We start from the raw sequence: 24,394 nt of genomic DNA on the forward strand, positions 1-24,394 counted from the left end.
CTTCCTGATAACGTAGTGTAGCTGAGGAAACTATATCCGATGCTCTGAGCTAGGTTGCCGGTGTCGATTGAGATGGAACCGCAGCCGATATCCGGTTAAGGATGTATGTAGTCAAGAATCCTATTAAACATCACACTTACTGTCTAGCTCAGAGCATCGGATATAGTTGGCTTCACTCAGTTCCCGTTCCCCCCCCCCTAAAGTTGGTGCCCTGGTCGGATAAGAGTTCAAAGGGCTTCCCCCTCCGAGCGATGAATCGCCGAAGGGCTATGAGGAAGGAATCGCTGTCAATGCTATGCAGCAGATCCACATGTATGGCTCTAGTTGTAAGACATTTAAACACTATTCCCCATCTTTTCTCATGTCTCCGACCAATCTTGACTGCAAATGGTCCAAAACAGTCGACCCCAGTTGACTAAAACGCTGGTTTGCACAGTCACAGCCGTGACCTGGGTAGATCGGCCATCTGGGGAAAGTCGGGCTTACCTCTCCACAGTCTGCAATTCACGCATCCTCGCTGGTGGCGGCATACCGCTTCTCTTCCTCGGAGAATCCAATGTCGTCGCCTCAGCTCTGCGAAAACTCATTCAGGGCCAGGATAACACAGCCTCTCGTCATAATCCTGAATGATCAGCAGAGTGATGGGATGACGAGCATCAAGGATGACTGGGTGGATATATATATAATATATATATATATTTTATTTCAGAAACTCGCAACAAAACATTAACAGATTTCCCTAACATTAGTTATTTGTAGTTATTCATGAGTTTTAACTAACATAATATGATAATGCATTTTAAAAATGAAACTTGTTTCTTTTATTGTCACAACAGAACAGAGGAACATCAAAATATATTAAAGTTCTGATAAATAAAATGTATAAAAATACAAACTTAAGATATGAAACGTAAAGTCCTTTGAACAAAAACACAATAACAACAACAACCAAATCAAAGTTACCAGTATTAAAAGACTTTGTAAGCTTCATAAATATAACTCTGAACTATACTACTTATAAATTGCTAACAGTATATGAGGTAGTGTACTGAATAAGTCAATCCTCAATAGCTCCAGTCCAGCAGAGGCAGGTTGTAGTACAAGAAGCAAAGTTTCTCTGCATTCTCTCCTTTCAAAGAGCTTCGCCTATCCTCATAAATATTCCCTATGGTGCTGAACACTCTTTCGCTCGCCACAGAGGAGGGTGGACAGGAGAGGTACTGCCTTGCCAAAGCTGACAGTCTGGTGAAACGGTTGGTGTTGTGTTTCCACCAATCATATGGATTCCCACTCTTTCTGTCAATGACAGGCTCTCTGAAGTACCGTTCTAGCTCTTCGATGATCCCCTCTGGTTCCACTGCCTCACTGGTGGATGGAAGGAGCACAGTGTCATACAGCGAGTCTAAGAGACTGGGTACTTGGTCCTCTGTTCTCGGCCTTTTGGGATTGGTCTCCTCAGATGGAGTTTCCGTGGCAGAATCTGGTGGACTGGTCTCCATAGCCTCTTTTAGCCAGGTTTTCACCTCTACCAGAATTTCTGGTACCAAAGGGCGCTCTTTGTAGCGTGGGTCCAGGACACAGGCAAGCACCACCTGTTTAGCGTCTTTAACTTTTGCAAATCTTTTTTGCAAACTGTCCAGCATGAATTTTCTTGCGGTTTGAATACCCCTGGTGGTTGGTCCCTCTGACTCCAGTAAACGTTGTAACACTGCTAAACATGGTAGAATGCAGGATGTGGATGAGTCCTTTCTGCTGAATTCCAGTGTCACCTCCTCCAGTGGTCCAAGGGTCTCTGCCAGGTTCGACGCAATGGACCATTCCTCTGCTGACAGACATGAGAAATGTCCATGGTCGCTAGCATACGCAGTGATGGCTCTTTTCTGTTCAATCATCCTCACCAACATGTGCAGTGTCCAGTTCCACCTTGTCTGTACTGCCTGTATGATCGAATGCTGTGGGACACCTAGCTCCTCCTGAATTTTGCCGTAACAGAGTGGTTGAAGTGAGTTGCAATTTTCTTCAGCTTTGCCAGAATGTCCACCACCACTCTCTGGGAACTGAGGCCATCATTGATAACTAGGTGCAGTATGTGAGCACTGCAGCTCAGGTCTGGCATCTCAACAAGGCGCATGCCTTTGACCATATTTGCCCCACTGTCCCTGAGTACAAGCATGACCCGCTCCTCATCAATTTCCCATTCTTCAAGCATGGACAGAAATGTCTCTCCAATGTACTGTCCTGTGTGGGACTGTGACAAGGATTTCACGTTCAAGACAAGTTGGACCTTTTTCCAATTCTTGTCAATGAAATGAGCAGTCAGGCTCATGAGTGCCTCATTTGACCCTGACCAACAGTCGGTGGTAAAAGAAATGCTGTTTCCTGCATTTTCAACTGACAGCAGTTTCTTTATTTTGTTTACAACTCCTGTGTAAATCTCATCCATCATCTTTGTACGGAAAAATTTCTCTGTCTTTAATGGGTATCTGGGCACTGCCTTGGCCATAACCCTTTTAAACCCTGCACCCTCAACAACTGCAAAAGGCAGGATGTCAGTGGCTATCATCTCCATCAGGAGTTTGTCCATTTCTTCAGTTATTGGATCATTTAGAGTCCATTTTGTGGTTTTCTCTAGCACTTGTTTTAGGGTTGGCTGTGTCAATGATGTGGTTGGAAATTGAGGCTGTGCTTCTTTTTGCATCTTCTCGTAGATCTCTTTGTGTTTTGATTTAAGGTGTGCCCACAAGTTGGATGTATTTTTAAATTTGAGGCTGCTAGATCCCTGGCTCACAGAGCCTGTACAGATGTTGCATGTGACTGTACCCGATGGGCCTTTTGTGAAATGCTCCCATACTTGACTTCGTCCACCACTTGCCATCTGTCAAAATATAAAGTAAACAAGCCAGGTGAGATATACAAAAAACAACATAACATAAAACGTAACATAAACATACAAATAAAATGATTGCTGCTACAGCCACAACTATTACTACCAGCATTATTATTATTATTATTATTAGGCTATTATTATTATTATTATTATTGACAGTAATAATTAGAAAAAATAATGATGACATTATTACTATCATCATCAATTATATTATCATTAAACAAGATAAAGGTCACTCCTAAATGTTTGTGTGCGTGTGTAATAATTAGTCCCTACATTGCCTTCCCCACTAACACAGAACATTTAGGGAACGTTCTCCTAAAGTTCCCTAAAGGTTGCAACTTTTAGTGAACATTAGGGGAACGTTCTGGGAACGTTTGGTGTAACCAAAAACTAACGTTCCCAGAACGTTAAGCAAACTTTCCATGGGAACCAAAACCTAACCAAAAACTAACCTTCAGGGAACGTTCGGGAACCAAAAACTAACGTTCCCAGAACGTTCGGGGAACCATAAATTGTTAGCTGGGTTATAAGCTACCTTATAATTACAATGTCAGCTTGCTTATCCCTTTACCTGCACTTTTTAAATTCTTTCCACCAAGCTACATCAAACCATTTTCAAGCATCAGTTGCTGAACGACAGTCTGCAAATGCTGTGGCTGAACGACAGTCTGCAACGCACACTTGGCGTCATTGGATTTCACACACATGTAAAAGAAAAGCTAACTTTTATGCACAAGCTACGTTTGATACTTTTTCTCTATGTCTAAATGTTCACTCCTCGCAAATGTCTAACTTACATTTTACAATGCAGGGACTGTAACTAGAGATATGCTAGTTATAAATACAGTAATCATTACTTTATTTAGGCAGAATAAGTTCGTTGTGGTTTCCAAGCTCATTAATGTTAACGTTAGCGGTCTTCCACTGATAGTGGCATTAGCTAGCTTTGTGGTTAGCTAATTCCGCTTCACTCTCGGCTTATTTAACAGCAGCAAAACTGGACATGATAGTCACGAATTTTGTCATGCTTATTTGAGTTAAGAGAACTGATGGGGATGTTCTTTTGATTGTTATTCAAGCAATGTATGTCTCGTGACCAACTCACCATGAACACACTTCGCCTATGATCTCACTCGCGATAACCGGTTCTCTGCCCGACTCTGGCTGGATCAGCAGGTTGCAGGATGTGTGGCGCGTTATACACGAGTGTTGCCAACAGGGATGGTGTAGAGTGCCCTCTGGTGGACAAACTATACAACTCTAACACTCATGACATGGTTGAAGGGTGTTTTGTCCGTTTTTATTTTATTTTTGAAATATTCATTTATCGGCCATTATAAATGCCGATACCGATAGTCTGGAAAATGCCTAATATCGGCCGATAATATCGGCCTGCCGATAAATCGGTCGGGCTCTAATCTGGAGAAAACATGAGTACGGTAGTAATTCCCTATCCGGCTCGAAGGACCAAATTTGTAGCTGAGGAAACTATATCCGATGCTTTGAGCTAGGTTGCCGGTGTCGATTGAGATGGAACCGCTGCCGATATCCGGTTAAGGATGTATGTAGTCAAGAATCCTATTAAACATCACACCAGCCACAATTGCTTATTTCCATTCACTTTATCCGATTGAGAGAAGTGCCCTGAAATGAAGTGGTTTTCCTAGAGCAAAACATAATACAGGTATATAACAAATAACAGCAAAGTATGCTACAGTACCAGGTCATTAACATACCATGTAACATACATTCTTTATAACTTGTGCAATGCTAAACGTGCAATATCTCCTAAGCATAGCATAACAAATATGGACATTAATGCACGCGATACACAAGGAAACTTAAAGGATGCGGCATGGCTATACAGAGACATAAAATGGCGTCTATGCTAACTCCGCGACTAACGAGGATTCACATCCTAACAAACGGCAAGTACTACCTGAAATAACAGATTACACCATAAGAAATGACTTACGGTCAAATACGCACTCCGAGGGCTAACAGAAATACTAATTTATATCTAACTGCGATTATAAGGGAAAACTGACTATAACTTCGTTCAGCTACGCTCCACTGGCACCGCTCCACTTCTGCAGTCCGTGTTACTAAGTGAGCGAGCGGGTTCTCCACTCTCAGGAAGATGGGCGGGGCTTATGACTGACAACTATTCCGTCCGATAGGGGAGAGATAACTCGGGTAAGTCAGCGCGTGAAGTTCAATTAACAAATAAGAAGGGGAACATTTATAAACAATCCGGACTGGATGGAACTTACTGTAAATATTTAAGACTCTTTTCCACACGTAGTGCAAGCTGAATCCTTGGGTTCCTTTAAATCAGAGCTAGATAAGATTTTAACAACTCTGAGCTATTAGTTAAGTTCTCCCCAAGCAAGCTCGATGGGCCGAATGGCCTTCTCTCGTTTGTATAGTTCTTATGTTCTTATTATATAATAATTACTGTTACTGTCATTGTATAAATGTATTTTTATTGTCTAAATATACCCATTCAGCTAGTGTAAACATGCACGATGCTATCACAGCGAATGCGAGGTGAGACTGAAGCTTTACCCTTTGTTTCCGCTGAGAGATGTGCCGCGTGACTCATTTACCCACACATACAAGTTATGTTAGGTAGGCCTTCACGGTTTGACTTCTGAGATTCAGATCGAGCTCTAGGTAATTTTTTTTTTAACTGGTTCCCAGTCAGCAAAAATCTGTCGGCAGTGAATCGAGTCCACCAGGGGGCACCTCGGCTGTGAGTCCACCAGGGGGCACCTCGGGCAGAGCGGCGACGGCAGCTGCAGCAGGGGCCACGGGCGTGGCAGCAGGCGGCGCAGCCGGAGAGGCAGTCCGGACGGGCAGGACAGGAGAGCCGGGCTGGATGGGCAGGACAGGAGAGCCGGGCTGGACGGGCAGGTCAGAAGAGCCGGGCTGGACGGGAAGAGAGGCGGCCTCAGGCAGGGCCGTGTGGCCAGCAGGGGGCGACCTCGGTGGGCACCTCCGGCGTGCGGCCAGCAGGGGGCGCCTCGGCGGGCACCTCGGGCGTGCGGCCAGCAGGGGGCGCCGCGGGCAGAGCGGCGTCATCAGCTGCAGGCGGAGGTGAAGCCAGGACCTCGGGCGGAGCTGCAGCGGGCACCACCAATTCCTGGCCAGCAGGGGGCGCCTCTGCGGGCACCTCGGGCGTGCGGCCAGCAGGGGGCGCCTCGGCGGGCGCCGCCGTCACGCGGCCAGCAGGGGGCGCCTCGGCGGGCGCCGCCATCACAGGGTCAGACAGGACAGGCGGGTCAGGCAGGACAGGCGGGTCAGGCTGGACAGGCGTTGCCGCGGGCAGTGCGGCAGCAGCAGCAGCAGGCGTTGCCGCGGGCAGTGCAGTGGCTGCAGCAGCAGGCGCTGCTGGCAAGTCCGGAGCAGGCGCTGTCCCTTTAAGGGCCTCGCTGTCCCTTTAAGGGTCTCTCATGGCGCGTATTCCGCCGTGCCCCAGACGATAAAAGGAAGCTTCCCACGGAGGCGGCTGCTCTCGGTGGAAGCTGGCTAGGCGGGCAACAGCGCAGTCGTCCCAGGCGGGTGGTGAGCCCTTGTGCTCACGGGCAGGGAGCAGAGAGCAGGCTCCCAAGCGGAGCGTCAGGGTTTCCGCCTTCCTTCTGTTCCTTCTTCTCTTCTGCTTTCTCCGGCTGGGGCAGGTCGGTTGAGGCAGTGTTGCCTGGGAGAGGGTGAGCGGCTGGAGCTGCTTCTCCGTCACCCCGTCGACGAGCTGCCGGAGGTTATCTCCTCGAGAAGGGTCCCGCTTTTGCTGGCTAGGTCCCGTAATCCAGGGTCCTCACGGACCTCTGGCAGGTTTAGCCAGTAGCTCACCTCCTGCAGTAAGCCGAGCCGCTGATCAACGGCTTGCTGCGGTGAGTCGTTGTAGAGATCCGTCATTCTCTCAGGCTTGCGGGGCAGGCGAGCCGGAAAGCAGGCGAGCAGAGCCGTGAAGTCGGGCAAACAGGGTTTATTTGTAACGGAGGGTAGACATGCACGAACATCCACTGACACTACAATGACGGATCTGGGGAAACTAACTGAGACACGGACTAAATGCACAAGACAGGTTGAACATAACAGGCACCAGGTGATCACAATCAGAGATTCACACGAGGTAATGAGGGGGGCGTGGCACTCACGAGGATCGTACGGAGCTGGGCGTGACAACATCAGTGTTTGAGTTATTTATCCTTCATTAAATGGGTAGGTTGTTGTGGAAGTGAAGAATTTTAAAGCAATGACTAATAGGAATGCATGCATTTTGTCTACCTACAAAGAATCTGCTCCAAGCACAAAAGTCCCTATCTAAATGCTAAAACAAGCTCTGCTTGGCTATGCATTGCAACTCTCACACATCTGCACTGATAAATCGTCTTGGAATTTCCACAGCTCTAGGTCACCCTCTACTGGCTAAGGGAAAGCAGGCCTCTATACGTCTCCAAAGCTTGGAGCAGCGCTAACTTGTAATTCCATTGAACAGTACACTGATAAAGATGACTATGGTCAGCAAGAAATACAGCCATAATCTTCAGTGGAGATCACAGTGCCATCTGTATAAAAACTTCATATTTGCTCATCTTCAAAATTTGTTGTCATATTTTGTCTCTGGGTGTGTATTTCAGAAACTGTTGCATTTTGTTATGCTGACACTAACACTCCATTTATGCTTTTATATTTGAAATATTATTTAGTAAAATTTAACTATAGTTAACAGACAGGAAGTAGCAAGTTGTTATTAGAGGCACAATATCATAGTGGGCCTGCGTTCATAGTGGGGTACCGCAGGGTTCAATTTTAGGACCACTATTGTTCCTAATTTATATTAATGATATTGACACCAATTCATACAGTAAACTAGTTCAATTTGCAAACAACACCAAGGTGGGTGGTGTAGCAGATTCTGAACTAGCAGCACTGAGGCTACAAGAGGATCTTGATTTAATTAGTGACTGGTCTGATACCTGGCAGATGAAATTTAACGTAGATAAATGTAAGGTAATCCATGCAGGGAGCAGAAATATAAATTACAGATATTTTATGGGTTCCACTGAAATAAAGCTGTGTATGTTGATGCTTCCATGTCCCACTCTTGCCAGTGTGGGGAAGCAATTAAAAAGGCCAATAGGATGTCGGGTTACATCTCTAGGTGTGTGGAGTTTATGTCAAGGGAGGTGATGTTAATATTATACAACTTCTTGGTAAGAGCCCATCTAAAATATTGTGTGCAGGCTTGGTCACCGTACCTTAAAAAGGACATTGCTGCCTTGAAAGGGTTCAACGTAGGGCTACAAGAATTGTTCCTGGTCTGGAATGTCTTATTAGGGGAGGTTGAATGAACTGAATCTGTTCAGCCTTGAGCAAAGGAGACTAAGAGGGAAAATGATCCAGGTATATAAGATTCTAACAGGTCTGGATGCTGTTCAACCAAATGGCTACTAAAATTTTTTTAAATACTAGAACTCATGGCCATAGGTGGAAATTAGCAGGAGAACATTTTAAAATGGATTTGAGAAAGCACTTCTTTACACAATGTGTAGTTAGAGTATGAAATAATCTTCCTGTTAGTGTAGTGCAAGCTAATCCTGCATTCGATTATCTCTCGGAAGTGGGAAATTCCAAGGTGAATCCCGTCTGACCAATCTCCCGTTCGAGCTACAGATCAAGGAACAAATATGGCTTCCTCCATGAACATGCTGTTGTTGCTGTTGTCTGAGCAGAAAAAAACTCATGGAAAGATTACTTGACATCAAAAACCAAACTAAAGAGGAAGAATGGCGAAAAAGGTATGTGCTACGTTGTATACCCCACAAAAAAAGAGAGGATAAAGGAAATTTTGTATTATTCCAGCCACAATTTACAGCTATTGTGATATCACCAGGGAGAAAAAAACAAACCTTCACTCACCTGTAACGTTTTTTTTAATTTTTGAATTAAATTTGTGAGATATTAAGAAACGTTCCAACTTGGAATTACTGTTGATACCTATTTTTGAAAATATACTGTGCGAAATTCTATGGTAATGGTCGATCTCCACAATTTTCATCTTTACGGAAAACGGCAAAAATACCTAGTGTTTACTGAAAGTCCAGTTGTTTAAACTTGTGCTTGAATGAGAGTCAAACGACTGGGAATAATGATTATTTCTTTTTTGTTTTTTTTTGTTTTTCTAAGGGTTGCAGTAGCCTGTGCTATCCCCCATTTAGCTCATCGGGTGGTGGGGCATAGAATGAGAACGAATGATGAGCATGGACGACAACACATTTTTCCGCCATCTCAGAGTAACCAAAAGTCAGTGTGACTATCTTCTACTGAAGCTAAAGGAACAGGGGCTAACAAAGGAACCGACTAGAGGGCTTCCACCTGTTCCTGTAAAACAGAAGGTCTTGATGTTCTTGTGGTACATGGTGAACCAGAACAGTTTCAGAGAGATTTCTGACTGGTTTAACATTTTACAGTCAACAGCACAGAAGGCTGTGACTGAAGTCCTTCAGCCCTTCAGTACTCTGGGGCCCCTCTTTATCTCCTGGCCAACTTCATGTGAGAAGAAAAGGTGCAACGGAGGGCTACGAGAATTATTCCTGGTCTTAGAGGAATGTCTTATGAGGAGAAGTTAGCTGAGCTGAATCTGTTTAGCCTTGAGCAAAGGAGACGAAGGGGGGACATGATCCAGGTCTATAAGACTCTAACAGGTCTGGATGCTGTTCAGCCAAATGGCTATTTCAATATTAGTTTAAATACTAGAACTCGTGGCCATAAGTGGAAATTAGCGGGAGAACATTTTAAAACAAATTTGAGGAAGCACTTCTTTACACAGCGTGTGGTTAGAGTATGGAATAGTCTTCCTGCTAGTGTAGTGGAAGAGGATAATGACTGTATGTTTTCTGCACAACATTTGTGCTGGTGTATCTGAGGTGTGAAGGAGCACCCAGGAGGCTGTCCAGGGGAGGCAGATGTTGATGCCTAAATGTCTGAATCAAGCTTAATTATAATTATAATCTTGTCCTGAATGTAAATTTCATGTTGATAATTGAATAAATTTGTTCTATGTTTAAGTGTTCACAATGAGAGCATGCATCTTAAATAGAAAATGTATTCTATTAAACAAAGTAGTGCAACAGTTTCAGTGTGTTAAACATGTCCTATGCTATGTCATATGTGAAATGTGCAAACATGCTTTCACAATAACTATGTACAAAATAAGGAGTCCAAACAAATTGCAGATGTACAAACATGCGTATACGACAACTACTTACACAATGAGTCCATAAGTGGAGATTATGCAGGGTTCCCCGTGGAGTTTGATTTCAATTCTTCACTTTTCTTTGTATTTTTGCTTCTACTAATCAAATTCTTCACTTTTTTTTCAGCATCCGTTGTTTTAGTCATTCTCTCGCCGCTTCTTAATAAATTAATAATTAAACTCACTGAATATACAGTACATCTCTTCTGACAATCACACTGTGATTGGTCAACTAACGGCATGGGCGAGTCACGAGTCTACTTGATAAGGTTGGGAGAATCGTGAATACTGTGTAAAAATTTGCGTGCTAGCGTCCTGAAAACATGATGTATAGTATGCATTTCGGAAATAATGTTCTAACTATATATATAAGGTAAGCTAATACTTTCCCGGTGTTTCATAGTACCTTTGAGAGGGACATTCTAAAACGTTTAATGTGAAAATGCTTAATGTGGTTTAATGTGCCAAAATAGCGACCAATAATTATCACCAAATTTTGCACACACACATCTGGTCATAAACACTTTCACTTGACAAAAAATATAAACCGAAATACAAGGAATATGGACTTTATTTTACATTAAGCCTTTTCCTTATAATCGGCGTCAATGGAGGGGAAAACGCTTAACGTAGTATAAAGTCCTTATTCTTAGCATTTCGGTTTAGATTTCTTGTCAAGTGAAAGTGTTTATGACCAGATATATGTGTGAGAAATATAGTGATTTTTGGTGGCTGTCTTGGTACTTTAAGTTACATTAAGCCTTTTCCTTATAATGGGCGTCAATGGAGGGGAAAACGCTTAACGTAAAATAAAGTCCATATTCCTTGTGTTTCGGTTTTGATTTTTTGTCAGGTGAAAGTCTTTATGACCAGATGTGTGTGTGCGAAATTTGGTGATTATTGGTTGCTATTTTGGTACATTAAACGTTTTCACATTAAGCGTTTTAGAATGTCCCCACACCGATCGATAACATTTGCTACTTTTAGAACGGCCCATGCTCATTTGACATGGATGATCGACGATCGTGTGTCCGGGGCGCCGGGCCAGTTTTGATTAGGCCCTACGGGTGCTACGGTTGAAAATTGGGAAAAAATTAAATTCGACTTTTCAAAAATTCAAAATTCGTCATTTGAAAATTGAATTCGCCAGAGTGACGATTTGATGCCGTTTTTCTTCGTCACCATGGGTTCCGTTTTCGTCAATGACGAGAGTGACGAGCAGCAACGGGAACCCTGATTATGGATGATCAACCCGCTGCCGCTCAATAAGAGATTTCATCATTAAAACAAATTCCTCTTGTAAGGACCTAAGCAACTGTGTCGTCTCCTCGTTACATCTCTGGCTTGTAGCTTCCAAATCATTCAGAAAGTCCAGAACAGCGGCAAAGCCATCTTACAACCTTCTCCGCTTGCCTGACGGCTGGGTCAATAGAGACCTTCCTGTCGGTGTGCCTGGGGGTGGAGTACATAATGGCCCTGTTTGGCCACTCAGGACTTCTTCGTTATGCACCTCCACACACCCAACTGTCCCAACAACCGGAAAGTCCACATCGTGGTGCCTGCCCAACAGCTCATCCATTTTGGCAAAAAACTGAAATTTGACTCTCTCTTGGTTAGTCATCCTGTTACTATCTTTCACCCTTTTATAGACCTCCTCCAGCATATGGCACTTTTGTGGCTCCTCTTCATTGCTAACGTGTTGTTTGAAATACACAGAGAGTTTTGAGGCCATTTTGATCCACATGTGCTTCTTCTTGTTTTTGCCTTCTTTTACATGGTTATTCAGTTCCTTTAAGGTCTTGGGTGGACCTTCACCGTTAGAATCCATATAGTATTGCATCAGATCAATTAAAAACAGTGTTTGTTCTTTTGTAAAACACTCGATCGCGGGGTAGGAGGAGGAGGAAGTGGAGGGCTATGGTTCCAAACAACCCCCCCCCCCACACACTATGTTTTCTTTAGTAGATTCCATCGTCTCTGGAAGAGAACAACAAAACAACAATACAACTTGTTTTAATAGTAAACATACAAGTCAATTGTAGTTTACTTGCATGCACAATGTTGACTCGCATAGTCAACGCCTCATTAAGATAATACGTGGCCGCCCATGCTGCCTGAAACAATGGGGCCGACAAAGGTTTGGTCCTCTCCAAATCAACAAACAAACCCATGTTGCTGTCTGCGAAAACTGCAAGACATGATACATAAGCTTAGAGGAACCCAAGATTAAATAAAAAAAAAAAAATTACATTAAAAATTTTAAAAGTTTTGAAACAATATACCTTTTTTTGAGACAAGCAAATCACAAACTTGAAATGCTAAATAGTCTAAACACCTTCAAAAGCTTCATAATATTTTAGTAGATTTGGGGCGAGATTCTTTTTCCCAAATTTGTAAATTTCTTATGTTCTTACGTATGAGTGATGGTTTGGTGATTTTGTTTGCTTTCCACCAGGCTGATAAGGTTGTTGAAATTATTAGGTTTTTAAAGCATTCTAATTGTTTGATAGTTATATTGAAGAGTTGCTGTTGAGTGTATTTAACTACATAACTCAACTGACTAGCTTTAAAATAAAATAAAGATAGAAATAGTCGGTTAACTTTGTCAAATGTTTTTTCAGCATCTAGTGACAGGATTACAGTCTTGGACAGTCGCTGTTGTGAAACGCTGATTAGATGAAATAGTCTTCTTGTGTTTTCAGATGAATATCTATTCTTTATGAATCCTGTCTGATCCGGATGTATTAGCAATTGGATTACTGTTTCGATTCACATGGCTAGAGCTTTTGTGATGATTTTTAGGTTTGAGTAGATTAGTGAAAGAGGGCAATAGCTAGAGGGGTTAGTGGGATCTTTGTTGGGTTTTAGAACTAATGATATACCTGCTGTATACATACACTCACCTAAAGGATTATTAGGAACACCTGTTAAATTTCTCATTAATGCAATTATCTAATCAACCAATCACATGGCAGTTGCTTCAATGCATTTAGGGGTGTGGTCCTGGTCAAGACAATCTCCTGAACTCCAAACTGAATGTCAGAATGGGAAAGAAAGGTGATTTAAGCAATTTTGAGCGTGGCATGGTTGTTGGTGCCAGACGGGCCGGTCTGAGTATTTCACAATCTGCTCAGTTACTGGGATTTTCACGCACAACCATTTCTAGGGTTTACAAAGAATGGTGTGCAAAGGGAAAAACATCCAGTATGCGGCAGTCCTGTGGGCGAAAATGCCTTGTTGATGCTAGAGGTCAGAGGAGAATGGGCCGACTGATTCAAGCTGATAGAAGAGCAACTTTGACTGAAATAACCACTCGTTACTAGGGTTGGGTACCGACATCCGGTGCCGATACGGCACCGGTACCAATATAACCGGTATGTACCAGACCGAAACAGAACGCGAATTTCGGTGCCTCATTTCGGTGCCGCTTAGATGCCTGAACTGTCGATTGAAATATTTGTTCTCTGGAGCTATGATGACACAGTTGTAATAAACATCAGATTCATCAACACACACGTGACATCATCAGGAAATGAGACCATCCGAGATGCGCGTGAATGCAGCAACTAACGTTACACTTGCTCTGACGGCAGCAGGTGGTCTACCGCTATCTTAGCTTGCTAAATTAAATAACTTTCGTTATTACACGGCTCTCTGGAATGATTGATTCTGATTGGTCAGTTGAGACATTTGCAGGTTCGTTATTTTCAAATAATAACCGCTCCAAAGTAATAACGCATAGTCACGTGGTACTATATCGTTTCGCTGAAAGATAAAAATGTTATTTTAAAACAAATATGCCAATAAAATGTTTCAAATTCATATTCATGTCCATGTCATTCATGTCATTTTCCTTATGTGGCAAGTAGCCGTGTAATAAGCGCTTCGCGTCGGGTCGTGATCACACTGTCGGGGCTTATTTCTGCGATAACTACCAGCTGCCTGTACATTATCCCTTACTTAAAATGCCTAAAATTAAACGGTCGAAAGTGTGGCTATATTTAAAAAAAAAGGATTCTGACACCGCGACGTGCAGCAAATGTTTTACAGCAGTTGCGTGTAAAGGGGGAAACACGTCAAATCTGATGAAACATTTGAGGGCACACGGAATAAATTTAAAAGCAGAGGGATGCACTAAGTTTGACAGCTTGCGGACAACAGCTGGCACTGTCGGTGTGGATGACCCCAGCCCCAGTCATACCAACCGTAGCAAAAAGTCCACCGATTATGATGACGACAGCAGGCTTTCCGCAGGTTAGTAGTAGGCTAATGTAATGTTAAATTAACATTACATAGGTGGCTTATGTTTTGTTGTTGTTTTTTGTATTTACATATATATTCATATATACTTTAAACTTTTAATATATTGTTCAATTTTAAGCATTCAATTTTTTGTTCAATAAAAATGTATTCTTGAGTCATCCACCATCATTTTGTGGCTTTTGTAAAGTATCGGTTCAGGCACCGTTTTGGCACCGGTACCGTTTTAAAAGTATCGATTTGGCACCGGTATCGAAAAAACTCCAAACGATACCCAACCCTACTCGTTACAACCGAGGTATGCAGCAAAGCATTTGTGAAGCCACAACACGCACAACCTTGAGGCGGATGGGCTACAACAGCAGAAGACCCCACCGGGTACCACTCATCTCCACTACAAATAGGAAAAAAAGGCTACAATTTGCACGAGCTCACCAAAATTGGACAGTTGAAGACTGGAAAAATGTTGCCTGGTCTGATGAGTCTCGATTTCTGTTGAGACATTTCAATGGTAGAGTCAGAATTTGGAGTAAACAGAATGAGAACATGGATCCATCATGCCTTGCTACCACTGTGCAGGCTGGTGGTGGTGGTGTAATGGTGTGGGGGATGTTTTCTTGGCACACTTTAGGCCCCTTAGTGCCAATTGGGCATCGTTTAAATGCCACGGCCTACCTGAGCATTGTTTCTGACCATGCCCATCCCTTTATGATCACCATGTACCCATCCTCTGATGGCTACTTCCAGCAGGATAATGCACCATGTCACAAAGCTCGAATCATTTCAAATTGGTTTCTTGAACATGACAATGAGTTCACTGTACTAACATGGCCCCCACAGTCACCAGATCTCAACCCAATTGATTGATTGATGAAACCCTTTATTGCTGTTGCAATACACCTTGTCACTAGTCACAAGTACCGCAATAGAGCATCTTTGGGATGTGGTGGAACGGGAGCTTCGTGCCCTGGATGTGCATTCCACAAATCTCCATCAACTGCAAGATGCTATCCTATCAATATGGGCCAACATTTCTAAAGAATGCTTTCAGCACCTTGTTGAATCAATGCCACGTAGAATTAAGGCAGTTCTGAAGGCGAAAGGAGGTCAAACACCGTATTAGTATGGTGTTCCTAATAATCCTTTAGGTGAGTGTATATGCCCGTATTAATGAAGTCTTCTTGATCTCTGTTACTACTCTGTAAAATAATGGTGAAAGAATATCCCAGAAATGTTTATAGAACTCAGGGACACATGATTTGTTATTCGTTGAAGAGCATTTTTAATTTCATCTGAGACAATGGGGAATCGATTGCATCATGCAATTCTTGGGGTAGTGAAGGTAAAACTATTTTCCCTAAGAAAGATTCTATTTCTGATAGGTTTGGGTTTAGATCAGAGATGTAGAGTTATTTATAAAAAAAAATTCTAAAAACAATGTTCATTTCAGAAGGATTTTGCATAATTTTAACTGCTGAATCAAGTATTAATGTAATTCTTGCCTTCTCTTTTATAAACTGCAATTGATTTGCCAAATATCTGCTTATTTTGTTGCTATATTCAAAATGCTCATACTTAAGGTGTTTAAGAATTGGGTCCTTTTATGTAATATTTCTTCTAGCTGTGTTTTGATGTTATTTATTTCATTCAGGACTTCTCCTTGGGGATTGTCTGAGTATGATTGTGTTAGGGATTTAAGTTTCCATTCTAGCTCATTTTCTAAATTCTGCTGCTGCTTTTTTTAAATATGATGAATATGAAATTATTTTTCATCTGATTACTGCTTTGCTTGTTTCCCAAGCTGAGATTTCTGGAGAGTCATTAATTTCCATGAAAGACATTCTTTTTTTAATTAAAGTTGGGATCCTTGAGTAATGATATATTAAGACGCCGACTGTTGAAATTCTTAAGGGAGAACTGCTATTAATAATCAAGAATACAGGGGGCATGATCACTAATTATAATTGGATGTATTGTATTATGTAGACTTTTTTGAGTGAATTACTAGTTAGGAAAAACATTTATGAACAGAAGAAAAATATGAATATTATCTAGTTGATGGGTTTTGATTTCTCCAACCATCGCCAAGTCCGTAATCTGTATTGCATTGATTTATTATTTCAGTGGAGTGCCAGATGTGTGAAGTAGCTGAGGTGTGTGAACGATCAATTGTTGGGTCTGTTACTGTGTTTAAATCACCCGCAATTATAATATTTGTAGAGTTGTTTAGTAGGGAAAAAAAAGTTGTGGAAACAGATGGATCATCTGTGTTGGGGCCATATATGCCAGTACATTTAAACGTTGTACCAAAAATGATCACATTAATAATGATATATTGTCCTTTGGGTCAATAATCGAGGTGTTATGAGTTAATGGTATTCTCTTAACTAATATTGAGACACCACTCTTTAGAATGTTATATGTTGCTGACAGGGGCGTAGCACCAAATTCTGGGCCCTATGCACAAGCAGTGGCCATGGGCCCCCCCCCGAAACCCCCCCCCCCCCCAACACTATAGACCTGCATGAAAATTGAAACACTTTTTCATTTGGCTGAAGAGAACAGCTTTTTATTAAGGAGTATATTACAATAAAGAAAAATGCCATTTCAGCGTTCCACATTAACAAAATGCTTAATTTACTCTGAAAGATAAAAAAAAACCTCACTTGTCAATTTCCGTTAATAAAGGACAAAAAAACTTTCACAAAGTGCTAAACACTGAAATTTATAGCCCAGTTAGTGCCCACTGACGGGTCTTCTTGGTGGCAAAATCCTTGATGAGGTCCTTAAAGTCCAGTTTACTTGCCAACTGACTTTCAATGGAGAGAAGGGCAAGGCTGTTCAATCTATCCTGACTCATTGTTGATCTCAGGTAGTTTTTAACCAGTTTCATCTTACTGAAAGCACGCTCACCACCAGCAACCGTTACAGGTAAGGTACAGAAAATCCTCAGTGCAATGCATGTTTCTCCAAAAATGCTCTGTAGCTGTAGCTTATATATGGCATTAAGGAGCTGAAGAGGGGACAGGTTATGGGCAAATGTGGCATTATACACTGTCTTTAGGAGCAGCATCTCATTCTCAAATTCAACTGTGAGATCTTTTGGGTATGTTCTAGTCAGAGCCCGACATGTTGCCTTTATCTGTTCTTCTGACATATTCCCCAACCTCAGAAGAGGTGCAAAAGATTCACATAAGGTGGCTGTAGTCTGGAACCTTGCACTTAGATCGCTGATGATGCTATCAATGGCAACAAAAAACACATTGTTTCTGAATGCCTGCTCTGCACTACACTCAGTCTCATCCTCACTCCTCCTCTCATCAGACATTAATTTCCTTTTCCGTTTCCGCCTCTCCTCACTTCTAAATTGAGAAGGGATCTCCATGGCTTGGGCTACTAAGGAGGCTTCAGTGAGAAGGGAGTCCCATTTATTACGAATAGCCTGTATTTCCTCCTGTAGATCCTTGATATTTGCAGCCTGACTATCCAAAGAAATATCCCCTGTCTGAAGGATTAGATTTCGATTTTCAATACACTGTAGCACCTTTACCCACACAGTTAGGAGAACTATTGCATCAAAGGTCTTGAAATAATTGTTTAGGCCATTTGCCTCAGACTTGGCTTCACTTGTAAGGTTGCATGTGTCTAATACACCTTCTAGTGCCACCAGAACAGAGGGTAAATGAGAGGCCACAACTCGCACAGCGGCAATCCGTGCACTCCATCGAGTGTCAGACAGGCGATGAAGAGAGCATCCAGTCTCTTTCTTCAAGATTGCCCATCGCTCTGGACTAGCGCTGAAGAAATTATAGAGGCGATTAACATTACCAAAAAATGTTGCAACCTCCTGACATGATTCAGCTGCGTGTACACCCACCAAATTTAGGGTATGAGATGCACAGGGGGAGTATATTGCAAACGGATTTGCTTTTAGAATCTGAGCTTGCACGCCTTTCAGTTTCCCTGACATATTGGCTCCATTGTCATAACCTTGTCCTCTGCAGTCTTCTAATGGTATGCCACTGTCTTGCAGCACAGCTTGAATCATTTCAGAAATGTCCTTGCCTGTCTTTTTGTAAAAGTCTTTAAATTGACAGAATCTCTCAGTTATCTTCCAAACACTAATTTCAACATCTTGATGCACATATCTTAATAACAGTACATTCTGTTCAGTGTGAGAGATATCTGGTGTTGAGTCACATATCACAGAGTAATAGATTGCAGTTTCTCTTTCTGCCAGGATGGTGTTCAGCACTCTTTTGCCACATATATCAATAAACTCATTCTGTGTCTCAGGACTCAGATAGTGTGTCAACCTTGAACCTTCTTTCTTTTCCTTTAATTTCTCCAAGTGCTCTTCTAAAACGGAATCATAATGTGCCAGCAACTCTAAAGTGCCGAGAAAGTTTCCATTGTGTACATCACCTAGATTTGAAGTTTTGCCTCTAAATGGAAGATTTCTTGATGCTAAATGAAGGGTCACATCCAAAAGCCTCTCAAGAATCATTCTATTCTTTTCTATTTCTGTCTGTATTTGTTTCTGAATGTGACCATCAACTCCTGTTCCAGACAATAATGAATGCTGAAGGCTTTTCCATTTCAAATAACATTCCTTATGAGACATGTTTGTTTCGTGTTCTGGTAATTTTCGGTACATTCTTTGCCATTTCATGTGTGATATTTTCATACCATCGTTACTGTTGAGAGCACTTCTAGATGGCTTTTTAAGCTCGTGAGAAAACAGAAGGCATGGGATGCAAAACAGAGCCTCTGCACTTTCACTATATATTAGCCAATCTCTTTTGATTTTCTCACGGCCATTGGCTGACTTTGCAAATTGAAGGTAGTTAGGAAATGGTTTCCCTTCCTTGTCTTTTGCTATGATTTTATTAGTTTTTTCTTTGCTTGCCAATCTGCGTACTATTGTGTCTCTCTCTTCATTAGTCAACTTCTCTGGCCATAGTACTGGATCCTCAGGCAATGGCTCCTTTGCGCTGCCCTGACTACTTTCTGACCTCTCTTCATCCCTTTCACTTTCTTCCGAACCTTCTCTGCTTTCACTTCCTTCACTTCCATCATCCTCTATCACATCTCTATCTAGCTGGACAGACCCCTCTACAAGCGTATGAAGCAAAGATATATCATTCCAATGTAGCCTAATGGATGTAATTGAACTTGCTTAACATTTAAATATTTTGTATAACACGTAATAAAAACTAAGTGCCATTTTTCTTATGGATGTGTCTATTAGTTAGTCTAACCAAACAGCTAGACTACAGTAAAAGGCAGAGCATGACTTAGTGTTGCTAAACACATTACAGTATAAACAGCTAAAATGATGTGCTTTCATTTTAAACTACAGTATAGGCTTACCTTGTCTTAAGTCCACAGTATCAGATGATGAGGGGTCTGTTGCTGCATCACCCTCTGTGACAGTTTCTGAAACTGAGTGCCATGCATTTCACAAGTTACAGGTAGCTTTGCTACTAATATGACAGCCTATCCTCATGAACCTATATGACATTGAGCCTACAAAGTTAGACTATTATTGTCACGCCCCGCTCCGTTCGATCCTCCTGTGTGCCACGCCCACCTCGTTACCTCGTGTTTCTTACCTGATTGTTCTCGCCTGTGCCTTGTTAGTCTGCCCTGTCTTTTGTATATAGTCCTGGTCAGAGTCAGTCTTCCCCAGATGAGTCATTGTATTGTCAAGTCTTGTTCCTGTCTGCCTCTGTCGACCTCCATTAAACCCCGTTTCCCCGTATGCCTGAGTGGACTCGCCTGTTTCCTCGTTCGCTCACCCTCGAAACGTGACAATTATAGTCCAATAACAAATATTAATTTAGTTTTCGAATTAGTATACTATTGAAATGGTGTAGGCTGTGCAAACAAGGCATCATGTAATTTCTAATTTTGTGTTATGCTGTTGTGTTATTAGCACTGATAATCGCAGTGGTATTTAAAATGCCCCTATTATGTCATTTTAAAGGTTGCTAATATTGTTTTATGAGAACGTGGGCGGACATTATGCAAATATGTTACTCCGTGTGTGACGTGGCCGTAACAGAAAAAGATTCGAATTGCTGACGACTCGTTTAGGCGAATGTGAGTCGACTCTTTTCTGTTTGATAGACAAAAACTTCATTTATCGTTTACTGTTGGCAACTTAGGTAATTTATGTTCACATACAGCTACATGACAAGGCATAGTGATATGGCATGAAAAGGCATAATAGGGGCACTTTAAGTAACCACAGCAGGAGTTCATTTGTAGACTATTTGCTCTAGCATTTTGGGCTCACCTTTCTTGGGAAAGAAGTTGGTAAGCAGTTGCTTTCCCTCATTTCTTTTTTTCTCCCTTTCTTGCCTCTCTTTTCTCTTCTGAAAACCAGATTTACCTTTCTTTGACATCATTTTCCATGCACTGCCGTCTGCCGCTTCAGCAGAATGAACGCTACTTCAAATGTGCCTAGTCAAAAAGCCCGGTGAAGGTGGACTAAACCATTTTGTGCAAGGAGAGGGTGCCTGTCCTCAGACACTATAGCCTATGTACTTGGACACCATTTAATACATCAATCAACTGATGCATTTACCCATTTAATATTAACATTTACATTAGTTAACAACATTTATTGTGATCTTAAAATTATATTTAAAGGAAAATAAAATTTCACTCCTCAGGGGCCCTCCCCCCACTTGGGGCCCTGGTAATTTAGTCCCACTTTTCACCCAACTACGACGCCCCTGGTTGCTGAGAAAGTTTGGTTAAATTGTTGAAAATGTATGTGCTGTAGATCAGAATTTGTTAGGTGGGTTTCTTGTAAAAAGCATATGTCAGCGTCTAACTTTTTGAAGTAACTAACAACTTTTATGCTTTTACTTTTGTGCGAATACCACATACATTCTATGTGACTAATTTAATATGTTGTGTAGCCATATTGTTATTGCTTGAATCTAAATATATGAATATTTTACATCTGTGATCAACGTTTGGGGGTGGGGGAAGCTGGGGAGGGAAAACACAAAGATGAAATGTGAGGGCACTTGTGACATCATACTTCTTTTTTGTAGAATCCATACAGAGTGATGATGATAAAGAAATACAAGTGAGGAGTTTTAACATTATTTGTAAGGCAGGAGTTTACGGAGATTTATAGCAAAAACTCAAGTATATTAGAAAAGCCATGGCGTTGTTTTAGAGTCCCGGTAAAGATGACCATCAATGTATAATTTATCTACAATCAAATCAGCTCGTATATTGTTTTTCCTGTTTTCTTTAAGCAGAGGGTATAGTGATATGTGCAACTGCTATTCCCAACCACTAGATGGTGTGCGTGTGTTATAGTTAACATAATGAAGTACATATGAAAGAAAGGGCGCCATGCTGCATGATTTTTTTTATTTCATATTGGTGTACAATAAATTATTTTGTAATGTTCACCAAGTTCAGTTTGCTTTATTGATATAGTAACATCACATGGTACCAGGAGAGGACCTACAGAAGTCATGGAAAGTGTGAAGCCGCCTGGCCCTCTGAGTTGGACTGGAAATGTGGACTGCAAGTGGCATATGTTTAAACAGCGATTCGCGCTATACCTGCAAGCCCTCGGGTTGGATAGCAAACCTGATGCACGGAAGCTTGCACTGCTACTTACCGTCACGGGACCTCAGGCTATGGAGGTATTTAACATGTTTGTGTTTGTCGATGCAGATGACAGGGAAAAGTTCAATAAAGTGGTGGAAAAGTTTGATGAACATTGCTCGCCAAAGAAAAATTAAACATTTGAACGGTATGTGTTTCGCTCATGCACGCAGTTGAATACAGACAATGTTGATGCTTTCGTAAGAGACTTGAAATTGAAAACCAGGACACGCAATTTTGGTGAGCTTCAGGACTCAATGATCCGTGATCAAATTGTATTTGGGATTAGTGACAGAAGGGTGAGAGAGAGGTTATGACATGAAGCTGACATTACCTTAGCTAGAGCTGTAAAGAAATGCCAAGCTAGTGAAACAGCCATACAGCATGCAAAGACGTTCAGTGAGTTTGCCACAATGGCAGTGGGCACAGTGTGACTGTCCAGGCGGGAGCAGAAATTGAAAACATCTAAGGTCAAGCCGCAAAAATCCACAGAGATATTTAAATGTAAAATATGTGGCTCCCAGCATGCCCCTAAACAATGTGCAGCATATGGTAAATTATGTAACAAGTACAAAGGGAAGAATCATTACACCAAGCAATGTTTTTCTAAGGGAAAGTGCATCAGAAATGAACGTGTTCATACAGTGGAAGAGATGGCTTGTGCTGATTCATTCGTTGTAGGCATGGTAGCGCAGGATGATTCAAAATAAAAAAAAAAACTGTTCACTTAGAATTTTTTTTTTTTTAACAACAGATCAGTTTTTCACCAAAAAATAATCAACTTTAAAGTTAATTTAATTTGCAGTTTAGACCAGACATTTATTTCTCGAGTGTATGACATATTCCTACATGAGCAGTAGGAGTTGGACAAAAACACGCAAATAGGAGACTGCAGTTCCACAGGTCCAAACTGCAGGTCCATGGTTTAAGCACTGCTACTGTGCTTTCACAGACCAATCAGTGCAGATCTAATTTGCATATTGGATTCCTTCAAATTGTCAACCTATCTTGCAATCTATCTTTCAATTTATTCTTCAATAAATCTTGCAATATATAATTTCTTAAATGTGTCAATAAATCATGAAATATAAATTGAAATACGTTTAGCAATAATAAATTGAATGATTTATTGACACTTAATTATTGATGTATTTGTTGGACAATAGATTGACACATATAATTAAAGATATGTCACAAAAATTCTCCATATATTACTATAAGTAATGTTACTTATTCATTCAACCAAATCAAAAACACAGGACAGAAATCAAGGCATCATGTAGGAATATCTTATACAAAGGTTAACATTGAAGGAAGCGGTGCTGTGCTCCTGCAAAGTGTGATTTGTACAGTATGTAATGAGGTGAAGCTGGATATTTAAACCCTGATTATAAGTTATACATGTATTACTATAGGGTTGGTCACAAGCACCAAAATATTTATATTCTATCTGCCTAACACAAAGTCAGCACCATGACAGTCGTTCATTTTGTTTTTAACAATAATAAGCTAGGATCTAGCATTTGCAGCCTCTGCTAGTTGGACTTCTCAGTGTCCTTACAGATGCATATGTTATGGTCAGGGTTAATCACTGACCATATCTGTCAGAGTGGAATTCCATGGAAGCTGAAATAATGCTGTAGATATTAGTGGAGCAGAGTGACCACTCCTCTGTGTGCCTCAACTATGTTCTGTCATTTCAAGAACATATTTGCTTCCTTTTGGCGAAGTCTTTCTTTCTGTGGAGAAAAAGGTGAAAAGTCTGTAATTATTCTATTCCTAAATGTTATACAGAAGTAAAAAAATATGCCACTAATAAGTAAGCAACATTCTCACAACAGCCTTCTTGTTTAAAACACATGTTAAACAAGTAAAACTATTTATTTTGTCATACTTTTGTTATGTTGTGCACCAGTGATTTGTACAATAACTACACTCCCCTTCTGTTGAGAAAAATATTGACAATGCAATGCATGATTTGCCAGTTTCAGAGTATATTCAATAATTTCTGAAACTGTGTGCGTGTGGTCATGTATATATTACATTGTCCACACAATGTGATAAAAACCTGTGATTTTCATGTTGTGGGGACCATGTTTTTCAGTCCCCTTCAGGGGAAACTCAATTTTATAAAAATCTGTGAATGCAATTAAAACACTAAACATGTTCTGTAAAAAGTATTGTATTTTGTTTACTTACTTATGGTTAAGGTTGGGACTGGGTAGGGGTTAAGTTTAGGGTTTTTCCCATAGAAATTAATGGATGGTCCCCACCAAAAAAATAAATACAAATGTGTGTTTGAACATAAGAACATAAGAAATTTACAAACGAGAGGAGGCCAT

General features: G+C 41.3%; 1 protein-coding gene and 1 pseudogene across 2 annotated transcripts in view; both read right to left on the reverse strand.

Annotated features, from left to right (window-relative positions):
* Positions 1-736: 736 nt before the first annotated feature.
* Positions 737-21,110, reverse strand: LOC111845310 (zinc finger BED domain-containing protein 4-like; annotated as a pseudogene).
* Positions 21,111-21,800: 690 nt separating this feature from the next.
* The window catches only part of LOC111833685 (formin-like), a 51,325-nt gene continuing 48,731 nt past the window's right edge, over positions 21,801-24,394 (reverse strand). For both annotated transcript variants that reach the window (XM_072702628.1, XM_072702627.1), the window contains one exon: positions 21,801-23,791. In XM_072702628.1, the coding sequence (XP_072558729.1) occupies positions 23,747-23,791 (45 nt within the window). In that variant the 3' untranslated portion in view covers positions 21,801-23,746. The remainder of the gene's footprint in view (positions 23,792-24,394) is intronic.

This window comes from Paramormyrops kingsleyae, chromosome 19 (genome assembly GCF_048594095.1).
Source record: "Paramormyrops kingsleyae isolate MSU_618 chromosome 19, PKINGS_0.4, whole genome shotgun sequence".
NCBI classification, from domain to species: domain Eukaryota; kingdom Metazoa; phylum Chordata; class Actinopteri; order Osteoglossiformes; family Mormyridae; genus Paramormyrops; species Paramormyrops kingsleyae.